The sequence below is a fragment of the Solanum lycopersicum genome, chromosome 12 (genome assembly GCF_036512215.1).
Source record: "Solanum lycopersicum chromosome 12, SLM_r2.1".
In the NCBI taxonomy this organism is placed as follows: domain Eukaryota; kingdom Viridiplantae; phylum Streptophyta; class Magnoliopsida; order Solanales; family Solanaceae; genus Solanum; species Solanum lycopersicum.
The window spans coordinates 65,853,730-65,871,528 of NC_090811.1; the positions used below are offsets into that span (position 1 = coordinate 65,853,730).

Below are 17,799 nucleotides of genomic sequence, written 5' to 3' on the forward strand. Positions count from 1 at the left end.
GTGAATGACCTGTAATTGACGCAAAGAGTACAAACGGAAGGTAGATTTGAATTCTCACAAATACCACAACAGCTCGTTTGTTAACGATGCCCTTTGATAAGTATTTGTCGCCGGAGCTCCCGTGAGATGATATATTGTAACTAAAATTTAAGTATCAAATTTAAATTGTGAATTTGAGTATCTTTTTATTTTGTTGGACATGAAATTTAATGTATCAAAGAAACATATTTAAATTTAATTTTTTCGTTTATATATAGATTCAAATAGTATTTTGTAAGTATCACGTGATAGAATGATTCTTTATTTTCTTTTTACTTATATTTCGTATATATTAAGCTATCAAATAATAGTATATGTGTATAAAAATTTAAGTATCTAATTTAAATTGTGAATTTGAGTATATTTTCATGTGTTGGACATGAAATTTAATGTATCAAAGAAATATATTTTAAATTTAATATTTCTTTTATATATATAGTTTCAATTAGTATTTTATAAGTATTATGTTAACATGTTTATTTATATTTTAGTATAAGATGAATTGTATTAAGTATCTTTTTAATCTTATCATGATTTTTGTATGAATTTGTTAGTATGTTCAATCAATTTTATTAAGTATCAGTTTTTGGTGCTCATGATAGAATGATTCTTTGTTTTATTTTTACTTATATTTCGTATATATTAAGGTATTCAATAATAGTATATGTGTATCATACTGTCATACATCTGTTATTTAAGTATCATATTTATATGAATTATTGATAAGTATATAAAAATTTAAGTATCTAATTTAAATTGTGAATTTGAATATCCTTATGTGTTGGACACGAAATTTAATGTATCAAAGAAATATATTTAAATTTAATATTTTAAATATTAGTATTTTATAAGTATCAAAATTAACATAAATAAAGGGAAGGAAAATATAAAAATTAAATGATTATTTAATGTAGTAATCTCTGAAGCAATTAACACGGTCAATTAGTTATAAAAACGAAATCAGTTACCCTTGATTTTAGCTATAACGGTTACATAAAAAAAATCAGTCATTTATATTCATTTATATTTAAGTATCTAAGTATCATTTCTGTTTTATAAAGTATCTGGAAGTCTTAAAAATAAGGGATTTTTGGTAAATATTGATATCATAGGGATGGAACGTAATTTATCATTTATAGTATGTCATTTGCCAAATTTATACTAAAATTAAACATCAATTTTAATAGAAAAACAAAAACTCAAAAGGGTAAATCTGTTCTAAATCGATAAAAGTAGTTGCCTAAATTTTAGGAATCACATAGTTTTAATATGAAGTTATCATTTATCCCTCTTTAATTTGTAATTACATTAATCCCTTAAGAAGTAGCACAAACCGAATATATTAATATGTAGCTCGAATACCTTAAAGAGTATCTCGAATACATTATAACATAAATCGAATTCATAACATGTAGCTCAGATACATTATAAAATAAACTGAATACATAATACATGGCTCAAACACATTAAAGAAATAAGAAATTTTAGAGGTTTTTAGAAATAGAAGGGTATATTGAAATAAGGAAAACACAAGACGTGTATTTCAATAATTTTTTCAAATTTTAATAGAAATATCCGATAACTCCAAATCCATCCAAAATAATAGTATTACCCGATCTCTAAAGATAGTTTACCCACAAATGAACGAACAACAATTCTTTTTATTAATTCCTCACGTGAATATATACCTCTTTCTCAAAAGTGTGTTGTTATTCCCAAGCACTCTTCATAATTGTGTAATTTGGTTATCATAAACTAGGTTCTATGAATATATACATATTCCAACTACAATTAATAGGAAAAAAAATATACAAATACTCATGTAAGAGTAATTGTTTTCCCTTGTGTTTTTCTTAGTTCATAGCTGCATATATTATAACTTGAGCCATAAAGTTTCGAAAAAAACAAAATTTTACTCATACCAAGCAAATTGTTTCACATGTATTTATACACAGGTATCCATAGTCATGGAACCATCTATAGTATAATATAAAAAAAAAAAAAAAACAATCTGTAGTAACTCTCTATGTTTTGCAGCTTCAGAGCCCCCAAACAAGTTCTGTACACTTCAAGAAGTCTCTTCAGACGCCATTTTTCGCATGTATGTTTGCTGTACACTTCCAAGGAGTCCCTTTTACAAGACAATTCATACGAAACATCAACCGTGCTCATAAAATAGGCAGTCGTAAGAATGCAGAAGTAGCACCAACACCAATGCTAACACCGCGTATATATATATATGCACAGAAAAGATTCATCTACTTACCACGCGATTCTTCAATTTCTGAAGATGTACTTGATGAAGGATGAAGAGGACTGTTAATTTCCAAAGATGTACGTGGTGAAGGAAGATGGGGACTCTTAATTTCGGAAGATTTACAAGGTGAAGCAGGACGAGGGCTTTTAATTTCCAAAGATTCACGTGGTGAACGAAGAAGAGGACTTTTAATCTCTGAAGATTTATGCGGTGATGCAAAATGATGACTTTTAGTTTCTGAAGATTCGCGCGGTGAAGGAAGAAGGGGACTTTTAATTTCCCAAGATGTATCTGAAGAAGGAAGATGAGGGCTTTTAATTTCCAAAGGTGTATGTGGTGAAGGAAGATAAGAACTTCTAATTTCCAAAGATGTACGCGGTGACGGAAGATGAGGACGTCTAATTTCCAAAGACCTACTACGTGGTGAAAGACGATGAGAAGAACTTTTAATTTCCAATGACATACGTGATGAAGGAAGGTGAGGACTTCTAATTTCTAAAAATGTATGTGATGAAGGAAGATGAGAAGGGTTTTTTGCTTCCAAACATGTACATGATGAAGGAATATGCGGAGGACTTCTAATTTCCAAAGACGTACGTGATGATGGGATATGTGGAGGACTTTTAATTTCCAAAGACGCGTGTGGTGATAGAAGATGAGGACTTGACGTATGTGATAAAGGATGATGAGGACTTTTAATTTCAACAGATGTACATGATGGAGGAAGATGTGAAGGACTTTTCCCTGCAAGCAACAAAGCGTGTCAAAAAACATCCAGACAAATACGACTCTCCACAGTAGTTATTAAGCTATTTGAACCTGGATTAACATCTCCTATGTCTTGAACCGTATGGATACTCATGTTCTCTTCGTCATTTCCAGGAGCAGCTTTACCCAGTGAAAATAAGGTTGATTTGAACTGACAATACGCGGATTGGAGTTGTTGATACATCTCTTTCATCCTCCCATGTACCTCGTCCTGCCTATCCATCTCAATGAGGATCTGTAAAAATGTACACGGAATAAGATACATGTATGGACAACCAAATAAAATGAACTGTGTGATTAGTCATACCGGAGCAGGAGGGTCCTTGAACAATGGTTCAAACCTTTGCCTACAGTACTCGTGGAAGAGGAGTGTACAGATTATCAACGGAATAGTGAAGCTTGATGTAGATGAAGATTTTTTAAATCCAAAAACCGCCAATGCTATAATTTGCATCAGCACCATTGAGAAAATTGTTGTGTTGTGCACAATAGGCCAATAGGTTCCACCAGTTTGGTATTTTGTCACATATACATTGAGGATCTGATAGTTTCACTAAGTTGTCAGACCACAGGCTAAAGAGGAAAAAATATTCATTGGTGTAAAGGAAAGCACATCAATCAGCAAAAACTTGGCAAATAAATCGTTTCTTAAGAGTAGCAAGACTAATAAAAGAATGCAATTCCGCTTAGTGATTCCATAAGCGGGAAAAAGAAAAGCCTTGATGAGTTTCACCACATATGAGAGATGAGAAGATTAGATTTTAGAAACAAGAAGCTCATTAGCTGTCAAAATTTCAGGACAAGAACAGGCATTCCAAAAATATTCCCCTTCAAATCAAGACAAAATTAGGATTCACTTTATTATTCTAGGGTCATTTATAGAGTTCAATAGATACTGATAAAAGAGCGACGAACTAATAGAGATTAAAAAAAAGAGATATAAAAAAAGAATTAAACTAGAAGGATATAATTACCTGATTACGATATACGAGGTAAGCAATGGAATAATAAACTACCAAGAATGGCAGTATTAAAGGTGCCAAAATGGCGTATGCAAAGCCAAAGAGGCCAAATAGGAGGATCCTCGGAACTTCTGTATGGTATGGAAAAGTCAGTGTTCCATAACATGAAGCATCGGCGTTTCTCATAATAAACCTGGAGAACAATCTGCAGATGAGACCGAATGGTTGTAAGAGTTCAACAGACAGACTTGCCCAGCCAGAAGTCAAAACATAAGTCATAAAGAAGGTCGCCTGCAAAAAGACATTACCAATCAATCAACTCTTGAGGTCAGTATATTCATGATTTATACGATACAATATCATAGATGAAAGACGAGGGTAGGCAAACTAATTCATTTACATTGCTAGGGTATATAAAATGCGAAAACATGAATATTTGAATAAGATGGTTATACTAAGACAGAGAGTAGGTAAACACACAGAGAGAGGTGGAGTTACCGTTGATGGCACAGCCGTTGAAAGTAGATTGTTCACATCCTTAAAAATTTTAAAGAATCTGTCAATAACAGATCCAGAGACAATGTTACAAAAGAAAACATTCCAGATGAAGAAGTATAGAACTTTTATGCATGCACTCCTTTTCCTGCCACTACGAGAGATAGAGCCCTCCATTTTAGAAAATAGCATCATCAATGGAGGAACTATGTAGGAAAACAAAATTAATACAACACTTGGTAGATATCCTGTGACAAGCTGAGTAACACCACTCCTGCAAGAAAGAGGGAGAAAAGAAATTACTATATTGCTCACGTATTTTTCCCTCTCATAATATAATGTCTGTTTCTCAAGCAATGACGTAAGAACTGCAAGTTATCTGATGCATGAAACTGAAAAGCGCTAATTAAAGCAAACAGGAACTGTTACAATATAAAGGAACATGGTAAATATTGAGAAGAGAACCATATCAGACATTTGCTTGATAACATCTTTTTTGTTGGGTCCAACTAGTAGTAATTTCTATTAGGTTTCCACACTTCCCTACCCATGATGTCCCATCTTTGTAGCTAGATCAAGAAAGAACCTTTGGATCGAGATCCACAACTGTGGATTCCAATTATTCTTTTTTTAATATTTATTTATGTTTTCATCCAATATGATCTGCTACTCTCATTTGATATCGATCATTAACTTATTCTTTTAAGTCCTTAATCTGTCTAATGCCTTCCAATCGGGGTCCGCCCTGGGGTTAGGTTAAGACTATATTCTTTCCTTTTTCTTTAGATGATGAAAAAAAAGCTAAAAAGTTTGAATGCTTATATTATATGGATCTCCTTTTAGAATCCTCAGCATCATCCTTTCAAAAGAATACAGTCTTGAAATTATGCAGCCAGACTTTATCTAAATTACATTCAATACAATAAGTTATCTACACACACAAACACCTCCAATTCTCACTCTTTCTCTCTCTCACACACACATGCAAAACCAACTGTACTCCAAGAAATGGGAACAAAACAGAAGAATGCATTACCTCTTTAAAAATCCTCGAAGAAATGGAAATGTCTTTTGCAGCTTGTCGAGGTGAACGAGACTCTGTGTTAGTGAAACGGGCACAAGAAAAAATGCCACAAAAAGAATAGAGGCCACTAGAAGCGCAATTTTACGAATCCAAAGGAGTCTGTAAGGAACACAAATGTTTGACCAGTACATATCATCTGGTTCTGGAGCAAGATCTGTAACCCATGACATGGGATTCAAAGATTGAAGACCTTGCGAAGCAACTAAAGCAGCATACCGATTCCTGAAAAAAACTAAAGCAGCTGCAGACTCCTGCAAGAAAAATGTATAACCTTCGATTCACATCATGTTTTGGCCAACCACAGTTTCAAAAGATTTGACCAATTAGAGTCAAGCACAAGAAAGAATCACCAATAAAAGCCAGAGGGATTAGTACACATACTCTGGAACAAAAGCAACTCAATGTTGTTTCTGTCATTGAAGTGAAATATTTGAATATTAAGCAACTGGACAATTGAGCTAACCTCAGGCCCAGATAGCTCATGAGGTAAGGATTGTCTAAATTTATACAAGGAGATAACAGACCTTACCCTCAACAAATGTGGGAGTCTAACACGATCCAAGACCGGACATCTAGTGACGACAACATAACATGAGGGTGCAATATATCAAGGAAATGATGAGCTTGGCTCTAATACCATGTTTAAGAAAACAGATATCGAGTATAACTCAACACCAAAAGTTAGCTCATGAAGTAAGGATAACCTAAAACCAAAAAAAAAAGAAAACAACACATTATACCCTCGACCAACGTGGGATTCTAGCAGAGAGGACCAGGAATATGGGATTTCATGAGCTATTTATGCATCTGAACTTTGGAGCAATAACCACAATGTGCTAGTTCCTACTAATAACAAATCACTAACTCATGGAGCTCATATCCATCAAGAATCATCATGCAGCATGCCAAGTTTTAAAGGTCAAATATATACCACATAAAGTTTCAGATAAATTACTTCCATATAGTTCAAAATGGGTAATGATGGACACGCAGTACTGAATAAAAACTTTGTCCCTAGGCACACAGGGGCATAATCATAATAATCAAACCACCACTTGGCAGGTATTGGTGCTGCCTACTGACAGGTATTGTCAACACTTAACAGACTGAACAGAAGATGAGCAATAACGTGTAAAAAGACTTCATGAAAACACAATCTTCTAATGGGACAAACGTCACCTTTTTTCTCAAATCTGAACCATCACAATCATCTCTTCCTTTATCACGATCACACTCATTGGTGATCATGTTGAAAGACGAAGTAGCTCCTCCGCATATGCCACATATCATAAAATTTGATCCAGCATAAAGCTCCTTTTGGGTTGTTTTAAGCATCCTGAACACCCCCTCTGCATCAGTCTGTCGCCATACAACTTCTGGCAAATTAAGCATCAAATACAGAAAAAGTGAAGGAGCAAAGAAAGAGCACCAACCAAGAAGTTAAATGCCAAAACACAAGTGTAAGCAGAAGTCCAGATCAAGAAGAAACCAACTGAGTACTATCTTACGCTCATACAGATACAGTTTTTTTCTCATATCAAAATGGGTTATAAGAAAACTCAAATAAGAAGAAGAGAAAGGGAGGTGAGCTGATCAAGGAGTAGTGCTTTTCACTTGGGGCCATTGAAGCTGATAAAAAAGGTCCAGAATGTTTTGAAAGCAATGTATTTGAAAGAAAAACAGATTTTCTACTACGGATCTATATGGATATCCATATTTTACCCATTTTGACCCTATTTGTAGGGGCTCTAAAATAGCTTGAAGTCCATATTTATCCAATGAAAATATGAGAGATCCAAACCATTAAGTATGGGTTAAATAGATTCATTCCATTAATATGAGCTGAAATTGTCACCCCTAGGAGGAACCCAGTGGAATAGTTGAGGTGCGTGAAAGTTGATGCAGACACCACTAGTATCAAAAATAATGTGCAAGAACCTAACCAAAAACTACCACATAAGGTTTATCATTTTTATTACAAGCATCACTGGTCCCACTCTAAAAGGCTAACTTAAAAACTAAAAGAGATATCTCCATCTCAGATGAGATGTTCATCCTATTCCTCAGATAGGACCAAAAAGCATGTGCTTCCCAACAGAAACTTCTTCTATCTTCCGCTCTTTTGATAGATAAAGCATCTGCTATCTGTTATGTAGTACTTGGTGGCGAATGTCTACCACAAACCATACATTGATTGCATCTCATCTTAAACATAGCAAAGTCATTTGCGTACCTTCCTGAACGTGAAAACTGGGACAAAACTTATAGGTCCAGTCCCCACATCTCCCTTCATGCAATACTCATAATATTAAACAGTTTCATCTCCAATTTTAAATTAAGTTGAAACCATAACAGAATAATCTATTCGGGCAAAAGAGAAACTTTGAACAACACCAAGCTCTCCAAAGCTGCGATGCAAATGCTTGCCTAGTTAGACTACAATATAAAGGATCTTAATCTCACCAGCAGTTTCTGGACATAGCCAGAGCGATAGACAATTTGATGAGATAGATAACTTGATCCATAGTAATTCATGAAGAATTTCTCCAGTGTTTGACTGTATGATTCTTCCTTAGACTTTGGGATAGAACGGACCAGAACAGTGAAGTAACATGGGCGGGAAAGTGATGAACTGAAGTACGCCAGCCGCTTCTTTGAGATACTCTTGTACTCCTAAAAGAAAGCAGCAAAAACTTTAAGATAAAAACACTGACACAGCATAAGTACGAAGTATCTTGTAAAACAAATACAAGTTCAACAAGAAAGTAAAATAACAGATGATTTAGAAGTTAGTAGTAAATTCTTACAGAGTAAAGAAGAAGACAAGCGGAGCAGGATATGATATACAGTGCGAGGCAGTGAACCCAAAACCTGAAGAAGAAGTAGAGGCAAATTTAAGTGAAAATGAAGAAATAATTTCATTAACACATCTTTTCTGTGAAAAACAGAATCATGGTAATCTTACAAGTAGATCTCTTCTATAATCCCCCCCCCCCCCCCCCAGAAAAAAAAAAACTTATATTCGTTTGACTTGGCCACAAAGTTTAAGAAAGAAACGAAGACTTCTGAAATTTTTGTTCTAAAACAAACCTTAGATATTTGTGTGGCTATAAATCATTTCATAAAAGGGTAAAAGTGAATTATAGAGTTTAGTTGTTTCTAATTATACAAAGGTCATTCTTTCTTGGACGTGTCTCATATAAATTGGGACGAAGGAATAGTTTCTCGTTATTAGGTAAAATTCATCAACTTCATATGCAAAATGCTGAAAGGATTAAACTTGACATTTGCAGATTGTTGGACACTAGGCAAAGACAAAAGCTTTCTATATCGCATGGAATAAAATCACTACTTGCATTATGCATCTGTGTATGTCCATTTAGAAGGGAATATATTAATAATTATCAATATTCAAATAATTACAGCATACTTCCACATGTTTCATACCATCTTGACCCTGGCTCAACATTCACAATGGTGAATAGCTCCAATGACTCGGCAGGAATTCGCTGACGCTTTATATCTTGACCAAAATAATTAAGAGGCACCACGAGGAAAAGTCCTAGAGTAGTTGCAATGGAGAATATTCGAACACTGTCCACCATAAGAAGCAGGAAAAGGTAAGTCAACTTGCGAGACTAATGGTACATAGACCCGACATAGATGAAGTAAATATAGGTGCACAGCATACTTAAGAACAGATTCACCATCTAACATACGCTACACATCCTTATTGGGAAATGCATACCGCAATAGTACAATGACATCAAACTATCCACCTTTATTGGAAAGACACTATTTAAAATCAGTCCATGGCAACAAGCAATTAATATTTCAGCAACAAGTGTACATGGAAAGTAGAGCTTTCACCTGAAAACAATCATCCGCACCAACACGAACGCATCCAAGCCCCCAGCAGCAACTATTTCATCATCGGATGCTTCCCATGCCTTCAAGATCCAACTAGGAGACGGAACAAATCGCTCAAAGTTAAAGCCACCAAGCTGTCTTGTTCGTACCCGAGCAAATCTCTGGCTGAAGTAGACATTTACAAAAGTTGGTTGTTTCCTAAGTAAGGAATACAGAATTAACAGCACCACACAGACTGCAATATTAACTCCGGCAGAAGTCAAGAGTGCAGATAGCTTCATTCCCGTCTTTCAAATAAGCCAGCGACCTCAATCAATAATCAAGCTCATAGGCCATTCCCTAATGACTTGAAAACATCCAGTAGCCAGAAAAACGGTTGTGTTTGCAGTCCACAAACTGCAAAAGTAAATGTTTTAGGCTCAAGTGTTTCATTTTTCACAAATATGATAGAACTAGAGATAAACACTTCCCATAAGTTCAAGAATTAGTCATGCAACTTGCATAAAGAGGCCCTCTTCTATCAATAAATTGTCCGGTAACAAGGAACCACAAATCATATCCTAGATTCAAAGTTCATAACTCAAAAATATCCTACCTTGTTAAATGAACTATACCAAAAAGTTGATCTTTTCCAACATAAATGGCAACACTAGCATAATATACCATAAAACTAACAAAAAAAAAGCCCCAAGTACTCTTTTTCGTTTTTCGGGTACCATGCTTTTAAAAAGAGCAGCAAAATACACAATTCCGCAAACAGTAAAGGTAAAAGTCCACTCTGAGATCTAGCGATTCTAAACTCACTTTATTGATCACTACGCTACACCCTTGACCAACCCGACTTTGGAAGGTATCACGTGAAATTAGTCTAACGCATCTAATGCACACAAGTCCGTCCAAACACCACAATTTAAATTTTTTCTAAAAAAATTTGAATTCCAACTGCTGATTCAAATTTGAAAACCGCCACATCTATATAGTTAACAACAATCAATTTATGCACAAATCACTTCGAATTAGTTAAACTTCAACCTAATTCCCAGTAACACCAAAATCTTAAGCAAAACAGCAACTTGAACAACTAAAATTCATCACACAAACTAACAAAAAACATAAATGGAGATAAAACTACACAATAACTCATTTCAATTGAAAAAAAAACTTACATTAATTTACTCACCGGAAACTGATAATTTTCTCCGATATGATGAATCCGAGCAACCAAAAAAACAAAAAAAAATATTAATTCCTCCTTTAAAGCAAAAAAAAAAAAGCAATTACTTCTACTTCACAGCGACTACAATGAGTATATAGAAAGGTAAACAATTTTTTTGAGACCAAAAAGCCCTTTTAACACTTTTATGTGACAGAAAAAATGAGCTGCTAATTATAAATTTTTTTGAAGAAGAAGGTATAGTAGGGAGGCGCGTAGCCTTTTTGTATTTTTCTACTTTCTCAAAAAGGCGCGTCGGTTGAGAATGGACTATTTCTTTTTAAATTTTTTTTTTTTTACTATTTTGGCCTTTTCATAGAGTCCAATATATAATAATTGCTTATTTTTTTATAGTTAAAAATAAAAATTACCTTTAAAATATTACAAAATATTTCTCGAAATATATCTTAATTATTCCTCGTGTAATTTGTAGAGGATCGTTGAAAAAACTTGATTTTATAAGATTCTGAGACCTTACGAAATCTTTTTTAATTGATTAACTAAACTTAAATACATCTTTGATCTTATAAGATGCATGAAATACACTTGTAATTTCTCGTCAACTTCAACTATTTAGAGTGTTTTCAACACTTTCGTGTGCTTCTTATTATAAAGTCTCATTGAGAGTACTTGTTATGTCTTATTGCAGATTCGGGATGTATTTAAGTTTATTTAGTCAAATAAAGAGTGTTTTTAAAGTCGTCAAAAATTTAAAAATCAAACTAGTCGCATTCTCCTACAAAATTTTGAGACTATTTGTTATATCACATTACAGATTCAGGGTATATCTACGTTTATTTAATCAAGTAGAGATTATTTTTAAAGCCGTTAAAAATTTAAAAATCAAACTAATAACTTGCATCAAATTAAAAAATTTATAATATTTCTCTTAATATTTAATAATAATCCAGATTAAATAACCTATTTTAGATATGAAACTAAAAAAAAATTATTTTCGATTCTTTACTCTTAAGTTTTTCTATATAAATTTTTATAATATGGTTTACATGGTGAGAGATTAGATTTTGCGGGCCCGACGGAAGTGCCACGTGGATTTAAAGATGTACATACCGACTTAACTGTCATTGTCGCATTTGATTTTGATTGGTGTACGTAACTTTAAGTAAAGAAAATACATATTGGAATTTTATTCATATTTATTATTCACGTGGATTTCTTTTTTATTTTATTATTTAAGATTTTTATATTTGTACAATTTTAATAATATGCATTATTAAGTCTATAAAGTTTGATTCAGTGTATATTCAACTTTTTCACTTTTTTTTTTCTGTATTATTTAAGAGATGGGTTTTAGTGGGTGGATTTGTTGTTAATAAATTTAAGAATAAGAAATACTTTTTGGAATGGAAATTTAGTCGATCAATCAATAGTTAAGTTAAATTTATTGTTGCATTTGTATTTTTTAATTTTTAACCTAAAGTCCTTAATGACTATATATCTCTTCTCTCTTTTTGTGTATATTTTTTTTAAAAAAATAAAAGAAATTAAAGAGCATATATATTTTACTTGGTGTTTTATTTATTTGTTGTTAGCTTCTCTTTAATATAATAAAATTATCATGTTATTTATCGATAGAGAAGATCTTAAAGGACAGTGGTGGAGTTAGAAATTTATTAAAGGGTGTCCAGAAATAGCAATTTGTTATGTTAACGGTGTTCAAAATAGATTGTCTAATTATTTTGTATATCATTTTACTTATATATATGCTGATTTTTTTTCGACAAAGAGAGTTCATTTGGACGTCCTTGACAGTATTTGGCTACGCCACTATTAAGCGATACGAATTCAAAATAGTCGTCGAAAAATTAAAAAGAAATAATAAAGAGATGCTAGGAGAAGACGTAAATAATTGCAAAGCTATTCCATCCTCAAAATGTGAATTAGGTCGAAAGGAATATATCCACATAGTGAAACTAATGGTGAGGATTTAATGGTCCAATTTCTCTCTCTATATATATATATATATGATTCTGTCAATTTGATATTTTGGTATTATCGTTATAAAAAGAGTTTTGTGATTATTTTTTTAAGAGAAAACGAGACTGAGATTTAACAGATTTCAAACTTTTTCATATTTGTTAGCGATGAATATTTGAGTTTTTCGCTTGTGTTGTATGAGATGAAAGTCTTATATATGATTCTTATAGGGTGAGTTTTGCCTATTTCAGTAAAATATACTATTGTTTCGAAGAATGTTAGTAGCCTAGAGTCAAAAATGAATGGGAAACTTAAAATTTTTAAATTTATTTTTATGATTTTTCAAGATGTAAAATTGTTAATTGTACCTCTAAAAAATTATTGTGAGATGCAAAAAAAAAAAAAATCTTTTTATTTGAAAATTTAATGGAAGTGTCTTATTTTCTAAGGCTTAGCGCCGACCAAGAATATAACATAATCGTATGTACATAGAATTGAATTCCGTTACATATGGCCCATATTATTCTATTTAAATTCTAATACCATCGTTTATTTATAAATTTGACTACTCATATTATTTTTATAATGATTAATTTTATAAAAATATTCAAAAATAAATATTTGAGGTTATCGTAAAAATTTTAAAATTTAAATTTTTAGTCCACTTTTATTATCTTGATTAGTTAGTCATGTGAGTGAGTGCATGCATGTATTTATCTTATCTTATGATAATAATAAATAAATACTAATTAGAAGAAAGGTCAAGTTGTTGTTTCTTAATTACTAAATAATTAATATCAATCGTGTCAACGACGTGTTTTAGTCCAACTAATTTAAGACTAAAGCATAGTCCATTAATTATTTGAATTATTGCTAGTATTAGCTAGCATGACTTTATTTGGAAACACTCTTTATATCCAAAAAAAAAAAAAAGTCTTCATATATATTGTAAAATATCTGATTTAGTCAAATTTTAATATAAAATATAAATATTGAATAATTATTTTTAATATATAAATATAAATTATAATAATTTTCGAGGACACTTCATTTTTAGTGAAGGATTTTGAATTTGAGTCCTTCGAAATGGAAATCTGAAAGTGGCTTTCCAAAAATTGGATCCTGTAATACAAAATTCACATTTAATCGAATATTATTAGTACTCATTAAAGGTGTTAAATAAATAGATTGAGCTGAAAATGCGGGTTAATTATAACTCAACTCATCCAATTTCTTCTTAAAGTTTTATTGCTTTATTTTTTTTATAAAATATAAATTTATTATTTTTCATTATTACTGTATGTGACATAATCAATGTAAAATAGACTAAATTAAAAGAGTTGAAGAAATAATAGGCGAATTTTGCCACCTCCCCAAATTTAAACGGATTGAATTTGATTTTAACGCTCCTAATATTGTTAAATGAAGTGGAAAACATTTCTAACATCATATGAAACTTAAGAGAGGAGCTGAGACCCTAATAACACAAAAAAAAATTGTAAAAATATTAGTCCCTCCGTCCAATTTTATATGGCATTTTTGGTATTTCGATATCCAAATAAGTCTATTTTTGACTGTAAGTATTTTATAGATCCTTTTAACATTTTGAATTATCAATTATTGGGACTTATAATACTCTTTACGTAGTTTACAAATATATAAATTTCATTTCAAAAAAATTGAAGATTCTATGCGCAAATGTCTGATCAAAGTTAAATTATTTGACTCTCAAAAAATGAAAAATATCGCATAAAATGAAACATAAAAAGTATATAAATTTTATTTAAAACGAGACTCTCGATTAGAAATGTGAAATCATCATCTACTGTACTAGTTGTGAGCTACTTTTGCCAAACTTTTTACTTTAATAAGTAAAATTATTTCAAGATTACACACTGATAAGATCCTCCTAATTGAGTGGCTGTAATTATCAAGGAATATTAGAAAATGAAATATATTTGCCAGCTAGGAAACAAAGTTAATTATTATGGCATTTAATTAAAATCATGATGTGGATATATAGAGTTTTTTTTTAAAAAAAAAAAAAAGAAGCAAAAAGAAACATCTTTTGTCCACTTATACATAACTACTCCAAATATACATAATTTTCAAAAATATGTTTGTCACTTTGTCAACCATGAAAAATAGTACAATCCCAATCAACAATTTAATTAGTTTTTCTCTTTGTTTGATTGAAACAATTGAGTTCTTTTTGTTCTTATGTTCACATCATGGTTACCACAGGTTTAGGGTTTGGCAATTTTGTATGTTTGCAACGTTTATGTTTCATTTGACAAGTGGCGATTGAGCACCTTTATCGTTAATTATCAATCAGTATTAGATAGATTAAAAATTTGAGTCACGCTGAAAAATAAACAAAAATTTCCTAAAGTGGGGTGGGGTGGGGAAACTTGCAATATATATGTCTATATCTCTGTCTCACTATGACTTATGATGATGTACTAGTAAATAAGTGATTGGTTTAATGATAGTGATAACACTAATTTTAGGTTGAATATATCTATGATATCTTAAATTTATGTCAGTAAATTTTATTATATATTTGAGTTATGACATGTTTTGATTCAACACCTAAACACATGATTAAGTGTTTTTATTAGACACTTTCGGTTTATATGTTTAAAAATAAATTTTTTTGTATATATACTCAAACATCTATTTACTAAAGAACAATTTTTACGTATAGCAAACATAAAAATCATAATTGTATGTTATAGTTATAGTTTGCATAATTGTGCTCCACAGCAAACATAAATATGTATATTTTGCTATACATATACAAAAGAAAACAGTTGTATAATTTATTTATGTTTCTGTATACATATACAAAAGATCAATTGTATAATATGAGTTTGTATAAAGCGAGAACGATAGAAAGACAAAAAAAAATTGGGTAGAAAAAAATCGTATGTGTATAATCACAAAGTGTATAGGACGAAAATTTATGCATTTGTATTTGTATATACAATTTTCTCTCGCTTTATACAAATAAAAACACAATGTATACATTTGTGTTTTATATAAAGTGAGAGTGACAAACGAGACCTGGGAGAGTGTCAAGTGATATATGGAAAAGTGGCAAGCGAGGTCTGGGAGAGGAGAACAAAAATATATGTATATATACAAATTTCTCTCGCTTTATACAAACACAAACACATTTTATACATTTGCGTTTGTACAAAATCGAGAGAGGCGAGAGAGACTGCCAGCGAAAACGAGAGTGACGAGCGATATTCACTACCAGAGAGGCGAAATAACAACAATTTGTTATAGGATACAATTAAATCAAACTATATTTATAACATTTAATTTGAATTAATAGTTTGTTATTATATAAATTTTTTAAAAATAAATATAAGGTAATCACGTAGAGTATATCTCATCCTTCGAATTATACACATCACTATCAATCGAAAGAAACATAAAATTTTACCTACTTGTTAAATATGAGCGAGTTTTTAATGTTGCAAACCATTAAAAAAATAATTACAAAAAAAGCTTAATACACAATAATCACGTATAATTACCAATCTTAAAAATTATTTATCATGAAATACTTTATTTTAAATCATTTTAAAAGTTAAAAGGACAATGTTTTTCTCTTCATTGTATTTCTAGTGTCAAAACACTTTTCATTCTATTAAAATTACACGTCTGAAAATTCTTGCTATTAAATAAATTCAAAACAAAATCAATTATATTTTCTCGTTTTATCTTTCCCTTCTTCTTTACTTGTTTATAGAGTATATAATTTGCCACCCCGTTTAAAAAGTAATAAATAAAAAAATAATTATATCATATCACTATTTTGAATTAATAAATTTTATATCTTAAAAAATGCATTAATATTGAAGTAATGATAATAATTATTAAAAATAAAAATAAATATTAATTTTTGCGATAAATTATCTGTTATTAAATATTCATTTTTTCTTTTTTAAGTATTTTTACCAAGGGCAAATTTATCATTAGCCACTTAATGACTGCCATAAACAAAAAGTCAACAGACAAAAATTCTTTTACCTTAAAAAAGGAAAACCACTAAAAACATATTTTATCTTTGCCAAATTAATGCAAAACGTTTGATGATAATTAATACTCCGATAGGATAATTAATTTATCCAATCATCAACAACACTTATTTTCTTTGTGTAAGATAAGAACGAAATCACATGAATACGTAATCATATACTATTTCCTTTTACCTTTTTTAGTCTGTAATAATTTTTCTTTAGAGTTAAACGAAATAAATTTTAATTAGTATTTTAAGATGTATATTTTTTATAAGGGATAATTATATATAATAGCAAATTAATAATCTAAAATAAATAAAGTAGCTATGGTTTGATTTAATTGTGCTCCATAGCAAACATTACCCAAAGTTTGTCAGTCGTCTCTCTCCCAAAAATCTCGCTCGCCACTCCCCCTCTGCCACGTCTCTCGCTTTATACACAAAAGTGTATAAATTGTGTTTCTATTTTGTATAAAGCGAGAGAAAATTGTAAATACACATGCAAAAACATATATCTTTGTGCTATACACTTAATTATACAATTTACAAACATTTTACTTTAATTCAATTGTAGACAAATGCAAATTTTATACAAATATTGCAATGAAAACGACCAACGAATTATACAATTGCAGTGAAATACAATTTTCTCTTGCTTTATACAATAGAAGTGTATATATTGTGTTTCTGTTTTTGTATAAAGCGCGAGAAAAACATATATTTTCTTCCTATACACTTATAATTATGCAATATACATACATTTTACTTCGATTCAATTGTATGCAAAATAAATTTTATACAAATATTGCAGCGAAATAGACAGCGAATTATACAATTGTGCATTATACAATTGCAGTGAAATAGGATAGTTATTATACAATTGCAGCGAAATAGGTCAGCGAATTATACAATTTAGGCCAGCGAATTATACAATTGTATATGTATAGCGAATTATGCAGTTATATATTTGCTATGGAGCACAATTATGCAAACTTTGCTATAGCATACAAATATAAATTTTTTGTTTGTTATATGTGAAAGTTGCCCTTTATTAAAAAGGGACGGAGGGAGTATTAATTATTTGTTCAAATTAATATCGTTTAATAATATTTTATTAATCTTCCATGCATATATATATTT

The 17,799-nt window shown here is 30.9% G+C and overlaps 1 protein-coding gene across 2 annotated transcripts; it reads right to left on the reverse strand.

The window, feature by feature from the left end:
* Positions 1-1,932: 1,932 nt before the first annotated feature.
* On the reverse strand, positions 1,933-11,352 carry LOC101254178 (CSC1-like protein RXW8). 2 transcript variants are annotated; one of them, XM_004252685.5, is made up of 13 exons: positions 10,656-11,352; positions 9,476-9,871; positions 9,053-9,199; positions 8,413-8,476; positions 8,069-8,278; positions 6,785-6,964; positions 5,558-5,856; positions 4,525-4,795; positions 4,039-4,317; positions 3,372-3,605; positions 3,116-3,299; positions 2,306-3,040; positions 1,933-2,170 (listed from the first exon to the last, which is right to left on the reverse strand). In XM_004252685.5, the coding sequence occupies exons 2-13, from the start codon at positions 9,754-9,756 to the stop codon at positions 2,121-2,123; spliced, it is 2,934 nt and encodes a 977-aa protein (XP_004252733.1). In that variant the 5' UTR covers positions 9,757-9,871; positions 10,656-11,352; the 3' UTR covers positions 1,933-2,120. The 2 variants fall into 2 exon arrangements, with proteins under 2 accessions (XP_004252733.1, XP_010314599.1); XM_010316297.4 differs by having other exon boundaries at positions 10,642-11,182.
* Positions 11,353-17,799: the final 6,447 nt, after the last annotated feature.

Coding starts and splice junctions, on each gene's coding strand:
- LOC101254178 (XM_004252685.5), bottom strand. CDS start 9,756: ATGAAGCTATCTGCACTCTTGACTTCTGCCGGAGTTAATATTGCAGTC. Junction 8,477..9,052: donor GTTGAGCCAGGGTCAAGATG/GTATGAAACATG, acceptor CTTCTTCTTCAG/GTTTTGGGTTCACTGCCTCG. Junction 3,606..4,038: donor ACCTCGTATATCGTAATCAG/GTAATTATATCC, acceptor TGAAACTATCAG/ATCCTCAATGTATATGTGAC.